This window comes from Hyperolius riggenbachi, chromosome 9 (genome assembly GCF_040937935.1).
Source record: "Hyperolius riggenbachi isolate aHypRig1 chromosome 9, aHypRig1.pri, whole genome shotgun sequence".
NCBI classification, from domain to species: domain Eukaryota; kingdom Metazoa; phylum Chordata; class Amphibia; order Anura; family Hyperoliidae; genus Hyperolius; species Hyperolius riggenbachi.
Window position 1 is genome coordinate 59,599,006 of NC_090654.1, and position 25,997 is coordinate 59,625,002.

General features: G+C 44.1%; 1 protein-coding gene across 17 annotated transcripts in view; it reads left to right on the top strand.

The window, feature by feature from the left end:
* ATP2B2 (ATPase plasma membrane Ca2+ transporting 2) overlaps positions 1–25,997 on the top strand; it is a 386,993-nt gene that overhangs the window by 296,766 nt on the left and 64,230 nt on the right. For 13 of the 17 annotated variants that reach the window (XM_068252864.1, XM_068252865.1, XM_068252867.1 and 10 more), the window contains 7 exons: positions 3,794–4,051; positions 4,144–4,269; positions 8,131–8,256; positions 8,502–8,534; positions 11,656–11,751; positions 13,743–13,784; positions 15,658–15,822. In XM_068252864.1, the coding sequence (XP_068108965.1) occupies positions 3,794–4,051; positions 4,144–4,269; positions 8,131–8,256; positions 8,502–8,534; positions 11,656–11,751; positions 13,743–13,784; positions 15,658–15,822 (846 nt within the window). The remainder of the gene's footprint in view (positions 1–3,793; positions 4,052–4,143; positions 4,270–8,130; positions 8,257–8,501; positions 8,535–11,655; positions 11,752–13,742; positions 13,785–15,657; positions 15,823–25,997) is intronic. The other 4 variants (XM_068252873.1, XM_068252876.1, XM_068252875.1 and 1 more) reach the window with 2 other exon arrangements.

Consider the following 25,997-nt stretch of genomic DNA (forward strand, 5'->3'; position numbering starts at 1 on the left):
CATCACAGGTGCTGTTATAACGGAGGAGACTGCTGTCTGTAGACTGTCAGCGTTATTGTCTGATTAATTCACCCATTTCCCATCATCCAGGCAGACACACTGTCACATGCTCTTCCAGGGAAGATAATGCAAAACACTGGAGCAGGACACAGGACTCATGATAGCAGATAGGTGCATCTAGACCTGCATGCACCAGAGAGAATGATGTGGAACACAGAATAACAGGAATAAAGCGGACCTGAACTCAGAACCTCCTCTCTGCTCTAAAAGATACACAACAGCATAATAACCTTTAAACAAAAAACATGTATTTGCTACAACTGATACAAATCCTAAAATATATCTGCAGTGTTTCTACGTCCTGATTCATGAAAGCAGACATGTTGTTATCAACCTGTGCTTTCAAATGAGCTTTTCTGCCATGGCAGTCAGGTGACACGGGGGAGAGATCCAATTACACAAATGAGGGGGAATTAAACAGGCTAAACTCTCTAAATACATATAGGGTACATTTCTCTCTGTTCTTCTTTTGTCCTGAGCAAGAGTACAGGTCCACTTTAAAGAGGCACTGCAGATTACAGTACATTTCAGAGAGACTGTTAGGTGGCCAAACTATCAAAATTAAACACAATTTTTGCTGATTGCCGTTAGGTACACTATGCCTGTGACATATTGTTAAATAAAACATTTCCATGGGAAATAACTCATACACCGTGTGTAGTTAGCACAGTGGCAGCTGCTAATCAGTGGCTGTTACTGTTGCTGGCACAGTGGCAGCTGCCAATCAGTGGCTTCTGGCCCCCTGCATGTGGCACTGCAGCTACAGCCATGGAATCAACAACTGTAGAGAGCTTTGGGGGCCACCAGAAATGGTTCGGCGGGCCGCATTAGGCCCCCTGGCCAGACTTTGGACATGCCTGGAATTAACTATGTTTTTTGGTTTATGTGCTCTTAAAGTATTAAACTATGTACAGTTTATATAATACTGTAACTTTTAACAACAAAAATATGTAATACAAATGCAGTATTGTATTGTAAGGATCCCTCCTGCCGGTTGCAGCGGAGCTGCAGCCGAGCAGTTTTGATTTCTCTGCCTGCATTTGGTTGCTTGGTTTTGTTTGCAATTGCCATGGGAGTCTTTGGTATTTGCAATCATACCGCAGTTCAGAGTAGCTCAGGATGTTGTCATGAATCCACCTACAGCTTACTGCAGTATAACTGCAGTCAGACAGCTGTGCATTTCTTACATGCATGTGGTTGCATAATCTGGGATGCATTTGTAATGAAGATCCCTTCCATTCACACACAGCTTATAGCCTTCAATCAGTTTAGCACAGGATTGCATGATTACCATTCAGCTGTGTGGGAATTTGCATGTCTCTTCCCATTGGCTGATGTTCATATAAAAGCCTACCACTCATTCCAGACCTCGCCCGACATAGCGTACTGCTTACCTGAGTAGTTGCTGGGTCCATGCTTTGAATGTGTATTTTGTATTGCTTTGCTTTCCATTACCTTGCCTGCCTGGACAGTCACTGCACCCGCAGGGGTGCAGTGGAGTCTTACCACCCTGCTAGCCAGTGACTGCCTTCACTACGTTGGTGACTGGTAGCTATCCTGCTTGCTCTGTTCCTGAGGACGTGACTAAAGCAGTGGTTGCTATTAGTTACGCTCCAACCTGTCTGTCTTGTTTTGTATCAGTGTGGATGTTTGCTACTGCTAGGCAAACATTCCTTTTGTCTGTCTGTTCCTGCTAGACCTATTTCCTGTGTATGTAACTATAGGCTGCGGTTGCTATTAGTTACGCTCTTACTTGTCTGTCTTGTTCAAGTCAGTGTGGATGCTTGCTATCACTAGGGCAGCGATTAGACTTGCAAGCAATCCGTCTGTCTCTCTGTTGTCTGTCTTGTTACTCAGATCAGAGGCTCAGTGCGGCATCGCACTGAGCAACCATTGTGTCTTGTTATTTGTGGCGGTATCGGAAGCCCAGAGCTGCGGTTGCTCTGGGCAATCTTGCTACCTTGTTCATTACTACTGTGATAATCTGTGTAGCCTCTTCCATCACCCAGCTACATAGTCTTGTTTGTCTGGTGGTACTCTGGCTTACTTGCCCTCAGCTGCTATACCTTGCACCTCCAAGGCCTGGATATAACCGAAGTTGGGCAGGTGTTGTCTCTTCACCTCCTGTTCAAGCGGGGACGCGCCACATAGGGCGAAGAAGGTGGTGATAGATTGGGGCATAGCAGCTGAAAAGAAAGCAGGAGATCTGCCAGGCATTACATGTATATTTTGTACATGAAGACAACTTTGTTTGTATTGCTGAAAAGTTGTAACTCAAGTCATTTGTAATTATGGGACGGTCTGTATTCAGGAAACCCACCTTTACAGTTAATTTCTTGACTTCAGCAGCAGAAACTCTTTCTAAAGCACTGTGCATTGAATGTAGTCCGGCCCTCCCGGTGATGTTTAACCTAGGCCAGAGCTGTCAACCTCCAGTCCTCAGGGACCAAGTTTCAGAGCCGGGACAAGGTCCTCCAGCACCCTAATCTGAGACGCCAAAGTGCGCCACTCCATCCCTCCCACCACAGCCATCACACACTGATTGCTATTAGACTAAGAGGCGCCCCAGGGCCCCCAACACCTTAATCTCTAGTTATCTGGCTTGCAGTCACTGCCATGTATCCCCCTTTCTTATTTCTCTCAGCTTCAAACACAGTAGGGGAATGATAGCTGAGTGAGTTATGCGCCCCCTCCTACACTGCGCCCTGAGGCTGGAGCCTCTCTCCCCTCTGCCTCAGCCTGGCCCTGCCAAGGTTCCTCACACATTTTTGGAACAGCTCAAATGAATTGATGGGACTGAATCAGGAAAGGTGCGGGTCATCAAATAAAATACATTTCTCAGTCCATCCTAAAGATGGCATGGATATGGCCCTCGAGTACTAGAGTTGGACATGCCCAGCCTAAGCTGATTAGCTATGCGTAATTCGTCCTCCCCACCCCCGAGCATTCTGGTAGATAGATTTTGTACTGGCTTTGGAATCCTCAGAAACAAACATTCTGCAGTGATCTACCCGACAGGACTAACAATGCTGCTACCTGTGATAAATTTCAGAATGTAATTCACTGGGAAGGAATGATTTTACAATGGGTAAGCACTGACTCAAAAATGTATAATGAGTATTGTAAAAAAAATAGAATTTTTTTTTATTATGTTGTTTTCACTACAGTTCCTCTTTAACCACTTAAGTACCAGCAGTCTCTGCCCCATTAAGGACCAGAGGCCGCTGGTACAATAATGACAGAATACCGACGAATCACTGCATATGCCCGCCATCACCGCCGCACGTGGGGAACCTGGGCCACCCACTCTGCCATCTCTATGATGGCAGAGCACTGTGAGCCGGTCAGGAGGTGCTTTTATTGGCTCCTGACCGTGTCTATCAATGTAAGCCTATGGGAGTTGCTTACATTGATAGACATGGCCAGGAGCCAATGAAATTGGCTCCTGACCGGCTCAGAGTGCTCTGCCGTCATAGAGACAGGCAGAGCAAGCGAGCTGCGATGGAACACGGAGGGGATTCAGTGGCAGGACCGCCGAAAACGGCAGATGCACGCTGCGGCGGTGATTGAAATCTACGCCCTGCCAGCTAGGTAACCACCAAAACAGGGAGTAGATTTCAATCACCTCGGTCCTGAAGTAGTTAAAGATGCTACTTTGAAGACAGAAAGCTACAAATGTGATCCTATTACACATTCGGCAATATGTGTTCTGCTTTGTATCTATCCCTTACAGGTTGTGGCGGGGTAGCGGCTGGGGCAGAAGACGAAGGCGAAGCTGAAGCAGGTTGGATTGAAGGTGCTGCCATCCTCTTGTCTGTGGTCTGTGTCGTACTTGTCACTGCCTTCAATGACTGGAGCAAAGAGAAGCAGTTCCGAGGCCTTCAGAGCCGCATAGAACAAGAGCAGAAGTTCAGTGTGGTCCGCGGAAGTCAAGTCATTCAGATTCCTGTAGCGGAGCTCGTAGTTGGAGACATAGCACAGGTTAAATATGGTATGTCTGACCTTTCCTTCTCCAAGTGTGGTGGAAGTAATGACTGCCCATAGGTATCCTCTGCTGACTGAGCCACTGTCTGTGTTTATCAGGTGACCTTCTTCCAACAGACGGTTTGTTCATTCAAGGAAACGACCTGAAAATTGATGAAAGTTCTTTAACTGGAGAATCTGATCAGGTCCGCAAATCTGTAGATAAAGATCCAATGCTGCTGTCAGGTAATGTCTGAGGAACTCTTCTCACCTTCGTTTATTGGTCTTTGCTTTTTTTCTGGACCTTGTTTTAAAAATAAAACCTTTCAATGTGTTCAGAGATGTCTATATTCCTTTTTCTTTGACTTTGTGTTCGTATTTTCCATCTAATGCTAGTGGGGTAGATTTCTTATAGAGGGTATGTGTATTGGACGCCAATATCTCAGCATTGTTTCATTGTATGCTGGCAGAAGTATAACTACTGGGGGAGCAGCTCCTGCAGCTACTGGGGGCCCGTGACCATGGGGGCTTCAATGTCTTACCCTCCCTGCCTCCAGTAGAGGGCCACTGAGAGCAAGTTTTGCTGCGTCATCATGAGTGAAGAGTTATAGTGGCTGCACTGTTATTAAGGTAGGGGGTCAGTGTGGCCACACCCTGGAATTTGGCCCCCTAACCTTGGAGGCCAAAACAGGTAAAGTGGGTGCTATTGTAGTTGGAGATTCAAGGTTATTCCTGGTGGTTGAGATTCCAACGGCCAAGATTCTGCAATGAGAGAGACCAGGAGCCCAAGCTAGGCTAGAGAGGTGCCCACACCCATGACTGCTGCAAAGTTAGGCACTTGTTATTGAGGAAGCGGGCTAGCACCCGTGAAATGCGTTGTCTAAGTGTGCATCATTAAATCGTTATATTTACCCATGTGGTTTATTTTATGGAGGTAAGATTTATCTACTCCTATACAGTATAATCTTGAGATTAGAATATATTTTTGGGTGCCTCCAACAGTTTGTTTAAGCATTGTAGTTGGGGACCCATCTAAGTGCTGGAGGCCCATGATTTGTAGTTGCAACCATGGGTTCAGAGTATTGAATTCAATAGAAGTAGCCCAGTACTATTAGTTTGTGAGTCCTTGCACAACCTGTTGTGTTACCCTAACTTCCCATCTAACCTATTCCTACCGTCATCAGCAAACCTTTCACCTTTACCTCACCTTAAAGTACAACTCTGCTGTTGCTGAGCAAAGGGAGTCTTCAGTTCCACTCTACATTAAAGGAATTAAAGGGACACTTAAGTCAAACAAAAAAAATGAGTTTTACTCACCTGGGGCTTCCAATAGCCCGCTGCAACTGTCCGGTGCCCTCGCAGTCTCCCTCCGATCCTCCTGGCCCCGCCGGCAGCCACTTCCTGTTTCGGTGACAGGAGCTGACAGGCTGGGGACGCGAGTGATTCTTCGCGTTCCTGGCCACAATAGCGCCATCTATGCTGCTATAGCATATATCATATACCATATAGCAGCATAGAGGGTGCTAATGTGTCTGAGAACGCTAAGAATCACTCGCGTCCCAGCCTGTCAGCTACTGTCACCGAAACAGGAAGTGGCTGCTGGCGGGGCGAGGAGGATCGGAGGGAGACTGCGAGGGCACCGGACAGCTGCAGGGGGCTATTGGAAGCCCTAGGTGAGTAAAACTCATTTTTTTTTTGTTTGACTTAAGTGTCCCTTTAATGGCAGACCTAATTTCAGCTTGCTTTCATGTGTTAATGTAAAATGTGCAAGTATAACACAGTTATTTCACAGGGTTCCTATTAGAGATCTACCTCCATACCACGGATCTCTGCACCACCACCCTGGAGGCTCAACCATCTCAAGTTAAACCTGAACAAAACAGAACCCCTATTTTTACCACCCCGTGCTGTCTTACCCCCCATGGACATTTGGGTCACTGTCAATGGTACAATCATCCGCCCAACCGCACAAGCCTGCTGCCTGGTAGTCACCCTGAACTCGGCGTCCTCCTTCACTCCCCACATCCAAACTCCCTGCCTAAGTCTCATCCCAGCATATAATAAGTGATGCACATCCACTCACTATTTCCAGTCACCAGGATTAATTTTAAGCTTGCAGGTCAGTCTAATGTCTTTGATGCCCTGCAGTGACACACGTAATGTGAGGCGCCATTAACCTCCTGGGGGATACAATTATATCGCCCAGGAGGTGGCGCAGCACTATTTTTAAAAAATTTTTATTTTTTAAATCATGTAGCGAGCCCAGGGCTCGCTACATGATAGCCGCTGTGCAGCGGCATCCCCCCACCCCCTCCGATCGCCTCCGGCATACAAAGCAAACAGGAAATCCCGTTCAGAACGGGATTTCCTGTTTGGCTTCCCCCGTCGCCATGGCGACGATCGGGATGACGTCAACGACGTCGTGACGTCAGAGGGAGTCTCGATCCACCCCTCAGCGCTGCCTGGCACTGATTGGCCAGGCTGCGCAGGGGGTCTTGGGGGGGGGGAGCGGCACGGCACGGCGAGTAGCGACGAATCAGCGCGGAGCGGCGGCGATCGGTATATACACGCAGCTAGCAAAGTGCTAGCTGCGTGCAACAAAAAAAAAATTATGCAAATCGGCCCACCAGGGCCTGAGAAAACCTCTGTGGCGGCTTACCCCGAGCTCAGCTCGGGATTATCCCCCAGAGGGTTAAAGGGCGTCATAGAAGTGAGACTGACATGCAAGCTAATGATAAATCCTGGCGACAGAAACATGCCAGGGGACACTCGTGGAGCAACAAACTGACCATACCACTCCAGCGGTGGGGGGGGGGGGGGGCATATGCGTAGGGGAGTAATAACGCTCAGCTTAAGCATGACTCAAGTATAAGCAAAGACCCCCTTTTCTGGGCCACTTTTTGGTCCCAAAAACTCGGCTTATACTTGAGTACATACAGTATTTACACCTCACTGAAGCTAGCTGTTATAATTGCCAGCTGTAGGACAAATTACCAGATTGACTCCTAATGAAGTAAGCAAGTAAAGGGAAAAAACAGAAACTTTTCTACCTTGTTTACACGGTTTATTACACTTCCAAAACAATCAGATAATGCTGGTAGGCAAAGGCAAGCTTATCAATTAGCGCTTTCAGTACCTTGAAAAAAAAGTAAAATGGTTTTAGCTGTTAATTTTATACTGTGTTTAATGCTTTAGAGCCAAGGTTCTCAATGTGTGATACGCGTACCCCAGGGGGTACTCCTCATGGTTCCAGGGGGTACTCGGGCTTGATATACTTAACCAAGAATAACAAAGTTAGAGTTTTAGAAAATGATAAATCTTATTTAAACAACGCCAAATTACCGTATATTCCGGCGTATAAGATGACTTTTTGAACTCTGAAAATCTTCTGCAAAGTGGGGGGTCGTCTTATACGCCGGGTGTCAGGTGCTGGGTGTCAGTATTGTGCCAGGCAGAGCTTACCGGTTGCAGCAGCCTAGGCGGAAAGGTCCCTCGTGTCCTGGGTCCTTCTATGTCCTCTACTGTCCCCCTGCATCATTCATGTCCATGTCCCTGGCACACATACTGACACCCCGCACCTGACACTAAGTTCTTAAAAATCACAGCCTGATCTCTTTTCCCTCCCCTGGATGACTGCGGCAGCCAGTATTATGCAAAGGTGTATACAGGGGTGGGCCAGGAGGATGGAGGAGGCATGTTGTGAAGAGGGGTAGTCTTAAACGGCGAGTATATGCCAAACTCTTTATTTTAACTGGAAAAGTTGGGGGGTCGTTTTATACGCCGGGTCGTCTTATATGCCGGCATATACAGTAGTATTTTAGCTAATTACAAGCAATAGTAAATGCTTGGAAATTGTTTAGAACTAATTATCATGTACTATGATTAAATATTTATTTATCAAGGGGTACTTGTGATAATGTTTATTATGCTGGGTGTACTTGGTGAGTACAGGGTTTTAAAAGGGGTACATACCAATAAAATGTTGAAAAACACTGCTTTAGACCATAGATGAAATTTGAGTATAATACCATTTTAACACACTGACAGCATTGATTAATTCAAAACCATACTGTCCTGTCTTACCGACACCGATTTATTCTTGTCTAGGGACTCATGTGATGGAGGGTTCAGGAAGAATGCTTGTCACGGCCGTGGGGGTGAATTCCCAGACCGGAATAATCTTCACCCTGTTAGGGGCAAGCGAAATGGAGGATGAAAAGAAGGACAAGAAAGGTTTGTGCTTCGTGCAGAGACTTGATGTTGCACTGTTACGTCTCACCGAGTTGTTGTCTTGTGTGTAACACCGTGGGAATCCCTCCATCAGTGCTAGACAGTAGTAGGTGACATACAGGGGGATGAGTCACCATTCAATCACCTTCATCTCTTATTTGCTGCCATTGTGTCACCACTGATTGTCATGAAACATCTCTGCATGTTTAACATCTCCTTCTTGTTTTGTTTTAATCATCATCATACAGGAATGAACAAGCAGGATGGAGCCAGTCTACCAGGTACATATATGGACATTCCACCGCTCCGTAGACTAGCATTCAGGATGTGCGTAGAGATGTATAGGGGTTGGTTTGATAAGGTTGGGGAACACTGGAGATAGATGAGGGATCCAGCAAACCCGAACTGGGTTGTAGAAATGTGGCTGCTGTTAGGTGAGTTTGTGTCATTTGTATCAAAATACAGGATTGCTAACAGCATAGTGAATTAGAGGTTTCACTACTGAAGCTATTGGCACACAACAGTAGCAGGAACTTATCTTTTATGGAAGGATCACACTTGTGTGTGCGGAACTGTAGAAGATTCCCCGCAAGCATTTTTCAATACAATTGAGTGTTTAAAGTGCGTTTTTATCGCTTCCTTTTTTTCCCAGTAGCCTGTGATATCAATGAGAACGGAAACACACACACACACACACACATACACACACACACATGTATACACACGCACGCACACACACACACACACATATACACCGTATGTAGTTTGCAGATGCCTCCTGAAAACGCAGGGGCACCACACACGACTATTACAATCATTACACGCGTTTCCGCAAACATTTTTGGAATGCAGAAAAACGCTGCAGTTTTTCTCTAGTGTGACTCCCGCCTTAGGGGGCAAAAAATTGTGCTTGCTGCACATGTTATCTATTTCAGTAGCATCGTCATTTTTTTCTGCATCTTCCTGCTTTTTTCCTGCGCTTTGTGATCTTTCACAATTTAAAAAATCACACAGCAGATCTTTTTTGTCCGTGTGCAATTCGCAATTCACATTTAATATTAGTCAATGATAAGAAGTGAATGAGATACATTTTCATGTAAATTAACTTCATTGGTACGCACAGAAAAATCACAAGTGGAAAATTTGCATACAAACCCACACAAAAACCCAGATAAAATTTAATTTCAAAAATATTCAAAAGAAATTGCAAACGCAGATTGATGCCTGCGGGAAATCCGATGCAGAATTTGCATTGATAAGGGTGAATGGTCCCTAATAAATCCAGAACAGACTGGATTTATTAAAAATTCTCATTAAAAGTCCTCACTGTGGTGTAGTTATATTTCTGCAGATGCCTAACCACTAATTCATTAACTCTCAGCAACCCCACTGTATTCTGATATGAACCACATGAGTGATGCAAACTCAGGCTACCTAATTTAAAAAAAGTAAGAGTAAAAAAAATGAAAAGTCGAGTGTAGGTGATCTGGATCACTTATGTCTTCCAGTGTATTCTGTTATTCGACAATTTTAGTAAATCTACTCCATAGTGTGCATTATTAAATCCACACCCTCCTCAGGCTGATCCGCACAACTAACATACATCATTCTCTATATTTTTATGGGTCCACATCAGAATGCAAAAGGTCGCAAAAACACTGAATAAAATCAACCCCGCTTTACTGATTAGACAAACATGCCAAAAGTAACTGACGCCTCTCTCTCTATGGTCTTAAGTTGTAGTTAAACTTTCACACTACTACAAAGTTGTTTTTTTTAACTTCCTCTGCATTGATGAGTCAGTTACAAGAAAATAGAAAAGGCCTAGAAAATCAGAACTGGAGTGACCTAAACATGAGTTAACGCCACCGTTGAGGGAAAACGAATGCTTAAAAAAAAGTGAAGTCATCAAAATATTATAAATGATTTCTTATGTACCATGGTTCTCCGTGGCTCTGTAAAATAATAAACTTATATTCAGAGCTGTCGTCCAGGTAACTATACAGAAATATGACATCCCATCTAAAACTGAGACTTCCATGCTGTTGAGCGCCTATACTGAATGTCTAATAAACCTCTGGCCCCAAACTTTGCCTTTGTAGATCACCACCCTTCCTCTTTTAAAAAAAAACACCCTTTCTATGGCACGGAATGCCAGTTTCCTACATGCACATGCAGGAAGTGCCACTACCCCCAAAGTTGAATACATATAGTCGTGTATCCTATATATTGTTTGTTACATATATTACAGTGAATAACATAAAGCCCAATTCTGGTATTACAGTTTATATATTGGCATCCTGGAAATTCCTGGGATGTGACTAAAAAAGTATGGACTAAGAAATAGTTGGAAACTTACAGCACCAACAGAAAATAGTTCTAAATTTAAATGAAGAGGTATTTTTAAACACCAAGTGGAAAAAGGAAGGCTGCTCGAATCATGAAATAAGCTTGGGTACACAGCTTACTTCCCAACCAAAAGTTCTGTAGCTAAAGTAACATTGGCCACCTTCCAAAATATTAAGCAATTTTTAACAACCTCCACAGCCTTTGCGATATCTTGACTGTAAGAAATCAAAAAGATAGAAATATTAGAGCTCCTAATTTTTCTCTCCAAGGTAATAAGGGATCTGCAGTCTCGAAGGACTGGCCCCATCTCTAGCTGTGTTAAGGGTGTTAACAATTTCTTCAACTTGACTCCACTGCTCCAGTCTTCTGGCAAAGTGTGGCTGGATTAGAACAATTTCTTCTTATTTTTTGTAAACTAACTAATAGAATACCTTGTCTAGGACACCTGGAGGGCAGCGAGAAAGATCACCAGTCAGAACTATATTCAAAACACAATAATTATAGGATCTGAATCCATAGAGAAATGAAGATTAAAAAAATTGGAATGAAGAAAAGTCAAAAATTCAGAATGCAGAGCAGGAGGTCCATTCCATATTAACAAAAAACAGTTGATAGAACACTTATACTATGGCTGTCCATCGCCAGTTCTCGAGGACCATACCCCATCCCAGTGTTCAGACTGGACTGAAAAATGACGAAATGTGTTCTAAGTGGACCACACATTTTCTGATTCAGTCCCATCAATGAATTTGAGTTGGACAATTGGAAAAACAATTTGACAGCTAGGAGATATTTAAACAATCTAAGCAGCTTCTAGTTTCAGCACAGCATTATTTTATTTTTGTATCTCAAGATCATAATTTAGTACCAATACTGTCAGTAGCCTGTGGTCTAATGTAAAAACATCCTGAACAGTGACTTCCATGTCTCGTCGTTGACATCTGGGGTCACTGTGGGTCTCTTGAACAATTCTAGTGTACACAGATTTCTTTTCACACCGTGTGGTCATGTTTTCATGCTTTCTTTTTCGTTATTTTTCATTCTTTATCACAGTCGGTTCCACCCTTCCATCCAGTCATCCTCCTGCAGCTACAGATGGGGCGGCAGGGGCAAACGTCACTGATAATGCAAATGCCAACTTAGTGAATGGTACGTCAAATCACGGTTTTCCCACCATCCATTCCTAGGAGCCTTCTGCTTTTTGTATTTTGTCTGTCATGTTAGGTGAAGCTGGGTACATGTCCATGTTCACCGTGGTCAAGGTGCATTACCTGGAAGATAAGTAAGGTCTAAGTATTACGCCCATAGACATCGAAAGGGACTTTATGCAGATAAATCATTTATGGTGAGCACATGTGTCAGCATCAGCAGATTTGTCTGTGGTTGGAGGAGTCAGGAACAGTAGCAATTAAATTGGACAAGATTCAAGATATTCCAGGAAAATTATGCTAGAAAATGACTGATTTGTGAAAGATTTCCTACCATTGTTAATGAGCCTATTCATCAGGTTGACACAAATGAAATTTACAAAGTATACTTTATTTGCCAGAAATGTCTCTTTAACAGACTTCCCTCTTTTTAAAAACATAGTTTCCCTGCCTCCATTCAGTACCATTGGGTTTGCTTCGTACACCTTTTGGCATATGCCCAATTGGGGATGTCGGGTGCTCAGACAGACGGAACTTGACATACCTGTACATTCACAATGTGTTAGCAAGAATTGTCGGCATTTCAAATGTAAAGCCTATAACCAAAACTTTATTGATGCTGCTCAAAATCCAACGTTTCGAAACAGCTATTGTTTCTTTTTCAACCTATAAGCAAAAAATAGTCACCTCCGTGCACTCCTGGACACGTTGTGCACAGATTATTTGTTGGGTTTCTTTTTCCTTTGTATCTTGAAAAAGAGACACTAGCAGCATTAATATAGTCTTAATTACAGAATTTAATTTGGAATGCCAACAATCCTTGCTAACACATTCTGGTCCATATGCAGTTAACGTTTTCACCTAGGAGATAACTCTAATCTTATCTTTAAGTTAACTTTTTTGCATTTTACAATTGAAATAGTACTCAAAAAAGGATGAAAAAGTGCTATCAAATTTATTTTGAGTGTTTTCTTACTTGCAGGTGGCTCAACAGGCATTTTATGACAGGTATTGAAAATATAACTTAGGGGAAAACTCAGGAGAAAAAGTGAATTGCATATGGGCCAGCATGTCCTCCTGAGTACAGTGTTGTCAGGCTGGGTGAGAGCGCAGAAGCTCAGTATTTTCTCATTGCTTTTAGAAGAGAAGTCACTTTCCATTGATGAAGCTTAAGGCTCGTACACATGTCGGATTTTCCCAAACGACCGGTTGTTTGAACGTCCGGCCGTTTGGACGTCAAATCGGGCTTGTGTCCGGTCGTTCGTTCAGCTGATAAGACGGGTTTTGACTGATCCGCTTGGTGGATCATTCAAGACGGGTTCTGACTGATCCGCTTGGCGGATGACACAACGGGTGGTTTGGAAAAATCCAACGTGTGTATGTACCTTTAGATAGGAAACTGATGATGAAAAGAAGCAGTTATGATGTCCTGGAATGGGTTCAGAGGCCCATACGCAATTAACCTTTTCTGCTGCATTTTCTCCTAAGTGGTATTTTCAAACTTGTTAATGAAATTCCTTTATAATCTCCAGCAAGCAAGAAAATACTTTAAATAGTTTTAATTGTACTCTTCCACCTACTTTTTGGTACTTTTTAAATTGCAAATTCCTGAAGAGTTATTCTAAATAGAAGATTAAAAATTATCTCCTAGGAGAAAACTCAGGAGAAAAAGTTAATTGCATATGGGCCAAATGTGTCCATAGTCAACATCCTTCTGTAGAGGTCATCTTTCCACAGAGGCCATTTTTTGGCAGATAAAGTATATTCTGAAATACCTATAAAGTGTGATGTCACCATCAGTAGGTTCTCTCTTTCAAAACCACCGTAGCTGTAAAGCTAAAGATGTAATGGAATAAGTGCTGTAGTGGGGAAGTGTCAACCTTCTGTGTGTCTATGCAGTGTATACTGGTATTGCTTCATCTGTCGTCTCCTCTGTCTGGTCTCATGTCTCATGTTATGTTCTCTGTTATCTGTTCAACTTTTACTGTGTAGGCAAAATGCAAGATGGAAATGTGGACAGCATCCAGAACAAAGGTAAATGACTGCACACATAACAGAGGCGTACACAACACCACACACATGCCAAGCATTTCTTCTAGCTCTCTATCTATCTCTTATGTATTACTCTATTTATCTTTTAGTCTATTTATCTACTAGAGTATGGTTAAGGAAAACACCTGTGTATTTCTTTCCCAGTAAGATAAACAGCACAGTGTGGACGGCCTGACAGCTGTTTCAGAGACCACGGATAAGGTCCCTTTATCTCCGGCCTCTGATGAAGCTGGTGACACCTGCAAAACGGCTTCCATTCACACTGTGCTGTCTGTCTATGTTACTAGGGAGAAAATAAACAGGTGTTTTGCTTTTGAGGCTGGCCTGGTGCGCCCAGAACCTTCCTTTACCTTTACTCTATTGCATTGAATCGTTGAATTGCCAGAGGCACAGCTGTACAGCGGATCCCTCAGCTCCTGACCAATCAAGTGTCTAGTGCCAACTGCTTTGCTGTTCTCGCCTTGATGGTATCTTTCTGTCTACTGTCTACCCATCATCTATCTGTATGTCTAATATTTATCTATGAGATAACGAGAGGTAGTGCACATTAAGATTACCACGATTTATGCAGTATATATAGCATAACTCACTATATACAAGCCTCACTTGCCTGTTAGTGTATATAAGCGTTGTGTGTTTAAAGCAAGTTATGCAATTTGCCTAACTCACTACGTAAATTGCATAAACCCTGGTGTTCTTAATATGGGCTGTCTGCACACATTAAGATTACCATACTTTTGTGAATTTTAACCTGCCTATTGAATGCCCCTCATATCTTTTGTCTACTATTCATCCTCTAAATATCTATCTATCCCACCCCCCAACCCCAGTCTGTTTCTCCCCTCCCCCCCCCCCTTTTTTTATCACTTCCCGTTCCTCTATCGGTTTCTCTGTCTCCCTATCCCTCTCTCTCTCCTCATCTCCTGTCTCTCTACATGTTCCTTTCCATGTTTCTCTCTCTGCATGTTCCGCTCTCACCATGCTCCCCTCTCTCTGCTCTCTCTCTCTGTCCATGTTCCTCTCTTTGCACTTTCTCTCTCTGTCCCCTCCTCTCTCTCCGTGCTTCCCTCTCTCTATGTTCCTTTCTTTCTCTCTCTCTCTCTCTCTCTCTCTCATTGCTCTCCAAATCCAAAAAGCTTTATTGCCAGGACCAAATACATTTAGCATTGCCAAAGCAAGACAAAACATTAACATGGGGGGGGGGGTTGTGGGAATAAAGGAAGGATATAGGTATACAGTCCATAGGAGTGTGGAGGATGTAAGGGACGGTATGGGGTATGGGGGGATGAGATATATAGTCCATAGGGAAGGGGGGGCTCTCTCTCTCTCACACACATTGTTCTCTCTCTCTCTGTGCCTCTATATTTCTCTCTCTCGCTTTTCCTTCCTCTCTCTCACTGCCTCTCTATTTGTCCCCTTATCTCGCTCTCTCTCTCTCTCTCTCCTGTTTGGATCTCTGAATACAAATCACTACACATCCTTCATGTGAAGGACTAACAGGTTCTAAGTGGCTTTGGTAACTTTCTTTCTTTACATAACATTGAAGGAGTGTGAGGAATATTCATACAATAAGTGGATAATATAATTACAAGTGATGGCAGCTATTTTAAATTAGAATTGATTTTGCTGAATATTATGCAAGTAAATCAGTTAGATGCAGCGAATGTTTGCTGGTAATAAGACGTTTCACTGATAATGAATGGTTTATCACCCCAGCGATGAGACATCTGTGATGTGGCAGGATCTCAGTCAGTGTTGTATGAATTGTGGGGATTCCAGTGCTGCTTGTCAGAGGAAAGGCTGGGCCTGGTCTTCTGCTTCTTTCTGGCATCAACCACTCCTTTCTCTTTTACAGTCAAACAGCAGGATGGGGCAGCTGCCATGGAGATGCTACCTTTAAAAAGTGCTGAAGGGGGCGACGGAGAGGAGAAAGAGAAGAAGAAATCACATTCGCACAAGAAGGAGAAGTCTGTCCTCCAGGGCAAATTGACCAAACTGGCAGTGCAAATAGGGAAAGCAGGTCAGTGACCAAACCTCTTGTTATACTGTGCATCTGTGTTAGGGCCGGTTTGCACTTCTTTTAAAAACGTATCCGTGGGATACGTTTTTAAAACTCTGCAGAAACGCAGGGAGCGGATCTTATGTTAAAAATAGGACCTGCTTCCACTCGTGCAGAAACACGGATCCATGTTGCATGGAAAGAAAACCTTGTGGAGAGTCCGGATTTGACACTTTTTCCCAGACTGGAAAACGTGTCCAATGCAAGCCTATAAGAACTGGCACTGTACGCTGTCACTAGGCTAGTCGCTGCATCGCCCATTTTCGTCGCATTCACGCCACCACTGTGACGTAATACTCACGTGTCCCGCCACCCATCGCCTCGGCTCGGTCCATTCTGAACTTGCCCGGTGGTTTGGGATTCTCCATTGAGCTGCAGCAGACCAATGGGAATCCTCAGCAACAAGGAGAATTCTCATTGGTTCATGTAGGACCAATGAGGATTCTGGCCTGTTGCAGCCTATGGAGTGCCATGCTTCTGCTGGCCCCCGGGCTGCTGAAGAGACCGAGCGTGGGGCGAGCAGCGGCGGCTGCAAGACAGGTGAGCAGCGATGCGTAAGGACCGATGTAGCGACGCTGTGGACAAGGAACGGATGCGGGTGTATTTGTGCAAAAGTGGAAGCAGAATGAATGGAACGCATTCCTCCTTGCGGATGCACGTTCCGTTTCCGCTCTACATCCGCACAGGTGTGGACTGAGCCTAACTGATATGGTCAGTTAGCCAATAAATGGTATCATCCTGATTCAAAACTCCTTGCTTTTACTCATGGCTAACATGGTACAACACTACTGCTTCTGACATGGTCACTGGTGGCAAATTACTACCACAACAATTACTGTTCTGCTAACTTGAAATGCAATCGTTTTTTCATACCTGATATGACTTAGGATGCTTTTCCACTTGCAAGCATAATAGCCCTGTATTTGCGATTGCACAACCTGCTTTTTCAACTCGCCGCAATTGCACCACGCAGTATTGGGAATTGAAACGTAACCACACCAAAAAAATCAGTGCAATTTGGGCAAAACTAATCGTGCTGATGGAAAAGGAGCACCACGTTTTCCATGGAAAGGGCCGTGCTGTTGCAATCGGTAAAAGGCTAGCAATCAATCCTTAACCCATTCAGGTTCCGTGGTTTTCACGAGAGAAATGTTCACCTCCCATTCATTAGCCTATAACTTTATCACTACTTATCACAATGAACTGATCTATATCTTGTTTTTTCCGCCACCAATTAGGCTTTCTTTGGGGGGTACATTTTGCTAAGAGCCACTTTACTGTAAACGCATTTTAACAGGAAGAATAAGAAAAAAATGGAAAAATTCATTATTTCTTAGTTTTCAGCCATTATAGTTTTAAAATAATACATGCCTCCATAATTAAAACTCACGTATTGTATATGCCCATATGTCCCGGTTATTACACCGTTAAAATTATGTCCCTATCACAATGTATGGCGACAATATTTTATTTGGAAATAAAGGTGCATTTTTTCCATTTTGCATCCATCACTATTAACAAGTTTAAAATAAAAAAAATATAGAAATATTTCATCTTTACATTGATATTTAAAAAGTTTAGACCCTTAGGTAAATATTTACATGTTTTTTTTTTTTTATTGTAATGTTTTTTTTTATTTATAGTAAACATTTTATTTGGGAGGGTGGGGGGTAAACAATAGATTTATAATGTAAATGTGTGTTGATTTTAATTCATTTTTATTTTCAGGTGTAGTATTACTTTTTGGCCACAAGATGGCGGCCATGAGTTTGTTTACATGACGTCACTCTAAGCGTAACACACGCTTAGAGTGGCGCATCAGGCAGTGAATGGCCAGAAAAGGCGCAGCTTCCGAGAGAAGCTGTCGCTTTTTCAGCGGGGGAGAGGAATCAGTGATCGGACTTCATAGTCCGATACATTGATTCCCTGACTACCGAATCCGCGGCCGGGAGTGCGCGTGCACGCGCGCGATCGGCCGCGGGGGCGCGCGGTAGCGCACATGGTTTCTGGACGTAGTTTCTACGTCCAGAAACCAAAATAGGTTAAAATAACTCCAGAATTCTAAAGTTGAAGACAGGCTGTTAATTAATTGCATGTGAAAATAACTAGAGGAGGTAACGTAACTACAGTAGAGGTAACTTAACTACAGAGGAGGTAACGTAACCTCCCTGGCGGTCTATTAAGATCGCCAGGGCGGCTGCGGGAGGGTTTTTTTTAAATAAAAAAAAAACTGTTTCATGCAGCCAACTGAAAGTTGGCTGCATGAAAGACCACTAGAGGGCGCTCCGGAAGCGTCATTCTGATCGCCTCCGGCGACCAGAATAAACAAGGAAGGCCGCAATGAGCAGCCTTCCTTGTTTTGCTTACATCGTCGCCATAGCGACGAGCGGAGTGACGTCATGGACGTCAGCCAACGTCCTGACGTCAGCCACCTCCGATCCAGCCCTTAGCGCTGGCCGGAACTTTTGTTCCGGCTGCGCAGGGCTCGGGCGGCTGGGGGACCCTCTTTCGCCGCTGCTCGCGGCGGATCGCCGCAGAGCGGCGGCGATCAGGCAGCACACGCGGCTGGCAAAATGCCGGCTGCGTGTGCTGCTTTTTATTTTATCAAAATCGGCCCAGCAGGGCCTGAGCGGCGACCTCCGGCGGTGATGGACGTGTATAGTCGTCCATACCGCTGAGGAGGTTAAGGAATGAAGAGATAAGATAACTCTCATTTTCTCTTGCCTTGTTATCTCCAGCATGATCTTAGTGAATTGAGGCCATAATACAAGATAATACGGCAAGAGAAAACTTACCTCCACACCACATTAATCTTGGCTTATTAAGGTGTAGAGATACGTTTTCACAGTGAGAGAGTTATCTTATCTCTTTAATCCTTGAGTTACCTCCTCTGTAGTTAAGTTACCTCCTCTGTAGTTATTTTCACATGCAGTTAATTAACAGCTGGGCCCATATGCAATTAACTTCTTCTCCTGAGTTATCTCCTAGGAGATAATTTTCATATTGTAACGATGGGTGTCAACACGCAGAGAGAATCTGATTACTGGTGATCTGCAGAATCACCCACAATGCAGATATACACCAGATTATGGATGATCTGCAGTATCACCAATAATCCGGTTATGTCTAACCTCTGGACACCAGTATAATGTGAGTGGATGGTGTAACAGTACAACTCTGAGCATAGACCACCAGGGACCCCGGTGGCCTGAGTGACTTGAGGAATACTCCCCTGACTGTGGGGAATATTCCTGTAGCCTTGGACTTCCTAGGAGAGGGACCCAGGCTGGGTTGCAGGAAGCCCTGCTGCTAATATGAACAGACTTGCCCTAACTAGGTGTGAGGGCCTATTCTCTATGCCCTGGAACCGGGCTAAGGCAAATACACATACAATACAATCCTAGCTCTGGGTGTGAGGTCCGTGATCACAACACCCTGGAACTAGTCTAGAGCATAACATAGAATTGACACAGTATCCTAGTCTTGGGTGTGAGGTCCGTAGTCACAACACCCTGGAACTAGTCTAGAGCATAACATAGGAATGACATAGTATCCTAGTCTTGGGTGTGAGGTCCGTAGTCACAACACCCTGGAACTGGTCTAAAGCATAACATAGAACTGACACAGTATCCTAGTCTTGGGTGTGAGGTCCGTAGTCACAACACCCTGGAACTGGTCTAAAGCATAACATAGAACTGACACAGTATCCTAGTCTTGGGCGTGAGGTCCGTAGTCACAACACCCTGGAACTGGTCTAAAGCATAACATAGAACTGACACAGTATCCTAGTCTTGGGTGTGAGGTCCGTAGTCACAACACCCTGGAACTGGTCTAAAGCATAACATAGAACTGACACAGTATCCTAGTCTTGGGTGTGAGGTCCGTAGTCACAACACCCTGGAACTGGTCTAAAGCATAACATAGAACTGACACAGTATCCTAGTCTTGGGTGTGAGGTCCGTAGTCACAACACCCTGGAACTGGTCTAAAGCATAACATAGAACTGACACAGTATCCTAGTCTTGGGTGTGAGGTCCATAGTCACAACACCCTGGAACTGGTCTAAAGCATAACCGTAAAGCCACAAGAGTAATCTAGCTCAGTGGGAATCCCCAGGTCCACCTGGCTCTTAACACACTGTAGGATCTGACTGTGGTCTGTGTGCTAACACATAAGCATTCGCAACGGCAGAAAACGTGAGACTGAAGGACAAGCAGCTATATAGTGCAGCGTAGATCAGTGCCGCCCAGTCCCCTTCAGCCAACCGCCGTTCGTTCTGGGATCAGCTGACCAGTAGAGTCAGCTGACCCCTTTCTGCTTCCCATAAACCTTCTGCCTCTCGGCGCGCGCACGCGTATTCCTCAGCCTATGTGCACAGGAAGGCTGAACCACATCAGACACATGTCGCCGCGCAGAAACCGCCGGGCTGAACGCGGAACTAGCCGCCGCGCCGTCAGAGCACGCGGCGGCTTTTCCGCAATCCTTCACACATATTCTCTTCAAAATAACTTTTAAGCACCTCAAAATTGAAAAAGTACCTAAAAGTTTGTGGAAAAATACTATCAAAATGATTTTGAGTATTTTCTTGCTTGCTAGTGGTTTAAAATGCATTTTCTGACAAGCAGTGAAAATATCTCCTAGGAGAAAACTCAGTAGAAAAAGTCTTTAACTTCAGAATTCTGGAGTTATTTTAAGTATTGAAGAGTTAACTTTAGAAATCTCTCCTTAACTTAAAGACAGAAGAGTTAACTTTAGGTTTGCCTGAGGTAAAACGTTTCCTGAATACTACATGCCTTATCACCATGGTGATAACTCTACAAATGTTATTAAAGACAGGAGATAACCTTAGTGAATTGAGGCCATTGTGGACAGGGCAGAATTGAAGGTAGTGGGGAATAGAATCACACAGGTTGCAATTTAGCAATAGGTTATTCTAATTAGGAATATGTGCTATGTTTTTTTTTTTTCTTTTTTAGTAATTGAATGATCCCTGCTATTTTGACATTTATGATTTGGGTCCTTTGTAAAGGTCACGAGGGGACACACACAGCCATCACAGCTCATCTTTATTATCTATATTGTATAAAACGGGGCAGTCATCCCCAACACATACTGCTTCCGCCCTGGCGAGGGGCATACACTCCATTTCCTACCCTCGGCTGGTACTCGAGTCGATCATTTTGTAAAAGTTGGGGGTTGGCTTATACTCGAGTTGGCTTATACTCTACACATTAATTGATCCAAATTGAATTGAACCCAATTGTGTGATTTATTGGTCAGATCTCTTAAAAGTTTGAACCAATGGGAAAATCAATCGTAATTGGAAAAAAAAAAGTATAACAAAATGTAACCTTGAATGGCCGCCTTAAAAGGCCATTCAGTCATAATTACACTTTCTATAGATCATCTTGTAAAATAAAATTACCTCCTGGGTCTGTTTTATCTCGCTTACTACCTGAGCCCTGTGTCTGCAAGCTTCTGCCGCCCCCTTGCAAAGAGTGCCATGGCACGCCTGTATCGGAGATAGAGAAAGCACCATAGAAGCGTCAAGGCCCTTTCCTTCCCTCCGGGAGGTCGGGTGAGACAAGGCTCGGGTAGTGAGTTGCATGAAACATACCCGGGAGATATTTATAATTTTATTTTACAAGAGGATCTATAGAACCTGTAATTATGAAAGTCACTTTAGGAAAGTTTGTATTGGTGCTGATAATTATGAAACTAGTCAGATCCTATTGCTCTGATAACTTAGCAAGGACAGAGGGAGAGTGGGGAATCTAATGTCCAGGAAATCAGTGCTAGGTGTAGGGTAACAGTTAATATTTTGCTTCCAGTAGAAGATAGTGTTAGGTAAGTAAGGTTGGTGCTATGAACCTCTGCTGTTAGCACTCATTTTCATTTTTGCAGTGCTGCCAAAATGGTGGTACCCATACCCCATGCACAAAAGTCGTGGTGACAGAAACAAGCATACCTTATCAATCTTGTAAGAATTCTGTTTCCCTAGCTGTACATTACTCAAAACTTATTTCCCAGCCTAGACCTGTTGTACACTGTTTACTGGACACTGCCTTGGCTTCTCACACAAAGACTAATCTGAGAAAATTACATTCAATCTCCCAGAACTCTATACCTGGCCTTCACCAACCCCACACTGCGCACCTCATAGTTCTTTCACCTCTCAGAACTATTGTAATTCTTAAAAATCAAAATCCATTTCCCAGCACACCCTTCCTGCCCTGATATAGCTCCTGCAACCCCTAAGAGACAATCTAATTCTAGAAAATCACAATTTATCTTCAGAACTTTCATTCATGGCCTGGACTTGACCCACAATGTCTATTTCACACCATTCTGCGCTCAGAAGACTAGTCGGCTCTCATAATGGGTTTACTTCCAGAATAATCGCAATCCATAGCCTACTAGAACTTCATTCTTAGCTTATATCTGCTCCATTGTGTCTAAACCACACTGCTGATACCTCTCTCAGAACTGTGGGCAGCACAATGGCGTTGCAGCACTCATGACCTGCAACGCTGGGTCCCTGGGTTGAATCCTATTTTCAAGGAGTTTGTATGTTTTTCCCATGTCTATGTGGGTCTCCTCTGGGCACTCTAGTTCCCTCCACCACCCCAAAAACATACAGATAAATTAATGGACTAAAACATTTCCCTAGACTATGATATAGACATACAGTATGACTATGGTAGGGATTAGATTGTGAGCTCCTCTGAGGGACAGTTAACTGACAGGACAATATACTCTGTACAGCACTGCAGAAGATGTTGGCGCTATATAAATTTTATATAAAAATAATAATTAGTCTGATCACAAATTGTCACAGTCCATTTCCCAGAATTCTCTTCTGGAGCTGAACATATATCACACTAGCCTGGCCTCTCAGAACTAGTCTGATTGGCCCAGATTGCCATGGCCCTGCTCCCAGAAATGGCCCTGTGTTCATACACATGACAGTGCTTAGCTTGGTTATCAGATTACCCAGCAAGCTCGTGGTGAATCAGAATTCCTAGGAGTGTGTAAGGGGCGACAAAAAGCCCTCTTTTGTTCGGTATAGTTAAAGGACCAATATCGTGGAAAATTTTTAAATTTAAAAGTGTATAACAAGTATACAGTATGTTGCTGTCATTTACAGTGGCCAGTAAAAATAACAAATCTGACAGGTTTTGGACTAGTCCATCTCCCCATCTGTAATTCTCAGTATTTCCCTTTATTCTTTACATAAGTAATCCCTGGAAAAGGGATATGTAAATATACAAATATTTGGACCAGTCTCCCTACATGCTTGCTCAGTATTTTGGCAGTTGGACTGAGTAAGTGCTATATAATGCTGCTTGCTTGGCAGTTGGAAACAGCCATTATTTCCCACAATGCAACAAAGTTCACAGCGAGGAAACTGTCATGGCCATAGCCATGATATCACACCGTGGGAGGGGTTTCACCACCATATCAGCCACATAGAAATTGTTGAAGAAAATGTAAAGATTTCTTATGGGAAAGGGGGTATATGCTACTGATTGGGATGAAGTTCAATCCTAAGTTAAATTTCTTGTTTAAAGGGAACCTGAAGCGAGTAAAATTATTTTAAATAAACAAATGACGTAGCTGCAAATGAATATTACATACTTACCTCACCGTCAGTTCCTCTCAGAGGCTCACCATTTTCTTGTTACAGTGATCCCTTCCAGTTCTGACAATATTTTGTCAGAACTGAAATATACCAGTTGCTGTCAGTTATATATCAGCAGCTGTCAGTTACAACTGAATGTGCAAGGTAATGTCCATGTTTCCCTATGGCTCAAGTGGGCGATATTACAGTTTAACAGTGTGCTGACCAGGAAGCTGTTATGGGGTAATGGCCATTTTTAAAATGGAGGACAGAGAATTCCATTGATCACAGTGGACAAATGGGACGCAGGAGAGGAGAAAGAGATTGAGTAGTAGACTACACAGGAGGTAAATGTGACCTGTGTATGGTTATTTAGACTTTTTATTTTCAGTTCAGGTTCTCTTTAAGCTAGGTACACATGCTGCATTAAACTTGGCCTTAGCCGTTAAAGTTAGTGGGAACCTAAAAAAAAAAAAACAAACAGATACTTACCTAAGGAGGGAGAAGGCTCTAGGTCAGCGGTGGCGAACTTATGGCACGCGTGCCTGAAGGTGGCACGCAGAGCCATCTCTGTGGGCATGCATGCTGTGTCCCTTCGCCACCGCCGACGATCTGGACACACCTGGAGGGGATGGAGCAGGAGGCTCCATCCACGGAGCCCCGGTTATCAGGGTATGGAGTTTCCTGAATGCCTGAATGTTTGCGGTGGGGGGAAGGGCGCCCCGACTGGGAGCAGTGCTGGGGGGGACTTCATATCACTGTAGTGCTCCATAGTGCTGCTGCTGCGGAAGAAACAGCTTCACACTCACTTTCCTTGGGCTCCATCAGACGCTAGAGATCCAGGTTCATGCTGTCTCCTTTCCATTGCTGCTCACACTACTTCCTAATTCAGTGTGAGCGGCAGTGTAGTGAGAACAGCGTGGACCTGGAGCTCTAGCGTCTTATGGAGCCCAGGGAAAGTGAGTGTGAAGCTGTTTCTTCTGCAGAGGCAACACTATAGAGATGCTCAGTGACAGGAGGGGGGGCCCGATGTGAGTTTTCCACCCCACGGCAGCCACCACCAGCCCGTGGAGGCCACTTAACCACACACCCACCCCACAGCAGCCCGCCTGTGGAAGCCACCCACCCCACAGCAGCCCGTGGAGGCCACTTACCCACCCACCCCACAGCAGCCCATTTAGCCACCCTCCCACCTACCCCACAGCAGCCCATGTAGCCACCCTCCCACCTAACCCACAGCAGACCATGTAGCCACCCTCCCACCTACCCCACAGCAGCCCATGTAGCCACCCTCTTATCTACCCCACAGCAGCCCATGTAGCCACCCTCCCACCCACCCCACAGCAGACCATGTAGCGACTTTTGGGCTGCAGTTTGGGCACTCAGTCCCTAAAAGGATCGCTATCACTGTTCAAGGTCATATAGAGCCTTCCCTCTCCTCTCCCGGTCCCCTCGTTCCAGCGCTGTTGTGATCGTTAGCAATGTCGAGACCCAACTGACTCAAAAGCACATTATTCCCCTCTTCACCCCACCCACCAGAAGCGGATCTGTCCTGCGTCATGCTTCGGCTCTCCTCACTTCTTCATAGCAAAAGACGCACTACCACTAGCTATATAAGATAAAGGCATTGCATTACCGTAATAGGCTGTTGTGTTATAGTGTTTAGTATGTTCTTTGAGTTTAAATTTCGGTGAAAACATGTCAAGTCAACGTAATATTTTGCAAAGTTGATTATATACAGTATTTGATGCAAATGTAGAATCCTGTATCTCTTGACTGGTTATCCCTGATATTGTATTGTATTCTGTATTTTGTCTCTACATTATCATCAATAAACTTGACTTGTTTAAAAAAAAAAAAAAAATAAAGACCACTACCACCCACTAGCTAGTGCCATGTCTGTACAGCACTCGTACATGTGTATGAGGCTTTATCTCAGTTTCTGGTCTCCTGGCCTGTGTAAATTATTACTCCTGCAGCGAGATGGGTGAGCCTAGATACTTGCCAGTCTCATGGTAACAGCACTCCAAACTGAGCACTATGCATAAGGCTGCAAATAAGAGACATTTGACTTCACTTTCTGTTTTAAAAAAATTTTTTTATTGCTGGCTGCAGGTTGAAATGGAAAGATAGTTTTACTGTGAAAACACCCGTGCAGCACCCTGCTCTATGTAAAGCACTTTTGAATTGTAACTTCAGGCTATAGATACAGTTACATCTGTTTGAGTTATAGCTTATGTAGTTAGACGATTATAGCCTTTAATCCTGAACTCTCAGTAAACAAACTTTCCGCAGAGATTGCCTGGCAGGACTAAAGGTGGCCATATATCAGGTGACTTGGCGGCCGATAGACCATCCAATTAGATTATTATAATCGAAATCAGATTAAAATTTGTGTCGCCAACTGCATGCCCAACCGACAGCGCGACCAATTTTCGGGCTGAAATTAGTCACATTAGTCAATCGGACATGCTGCAAAATGTAAGACCGTCTTGCTCGATTGGGTGCACGGCGG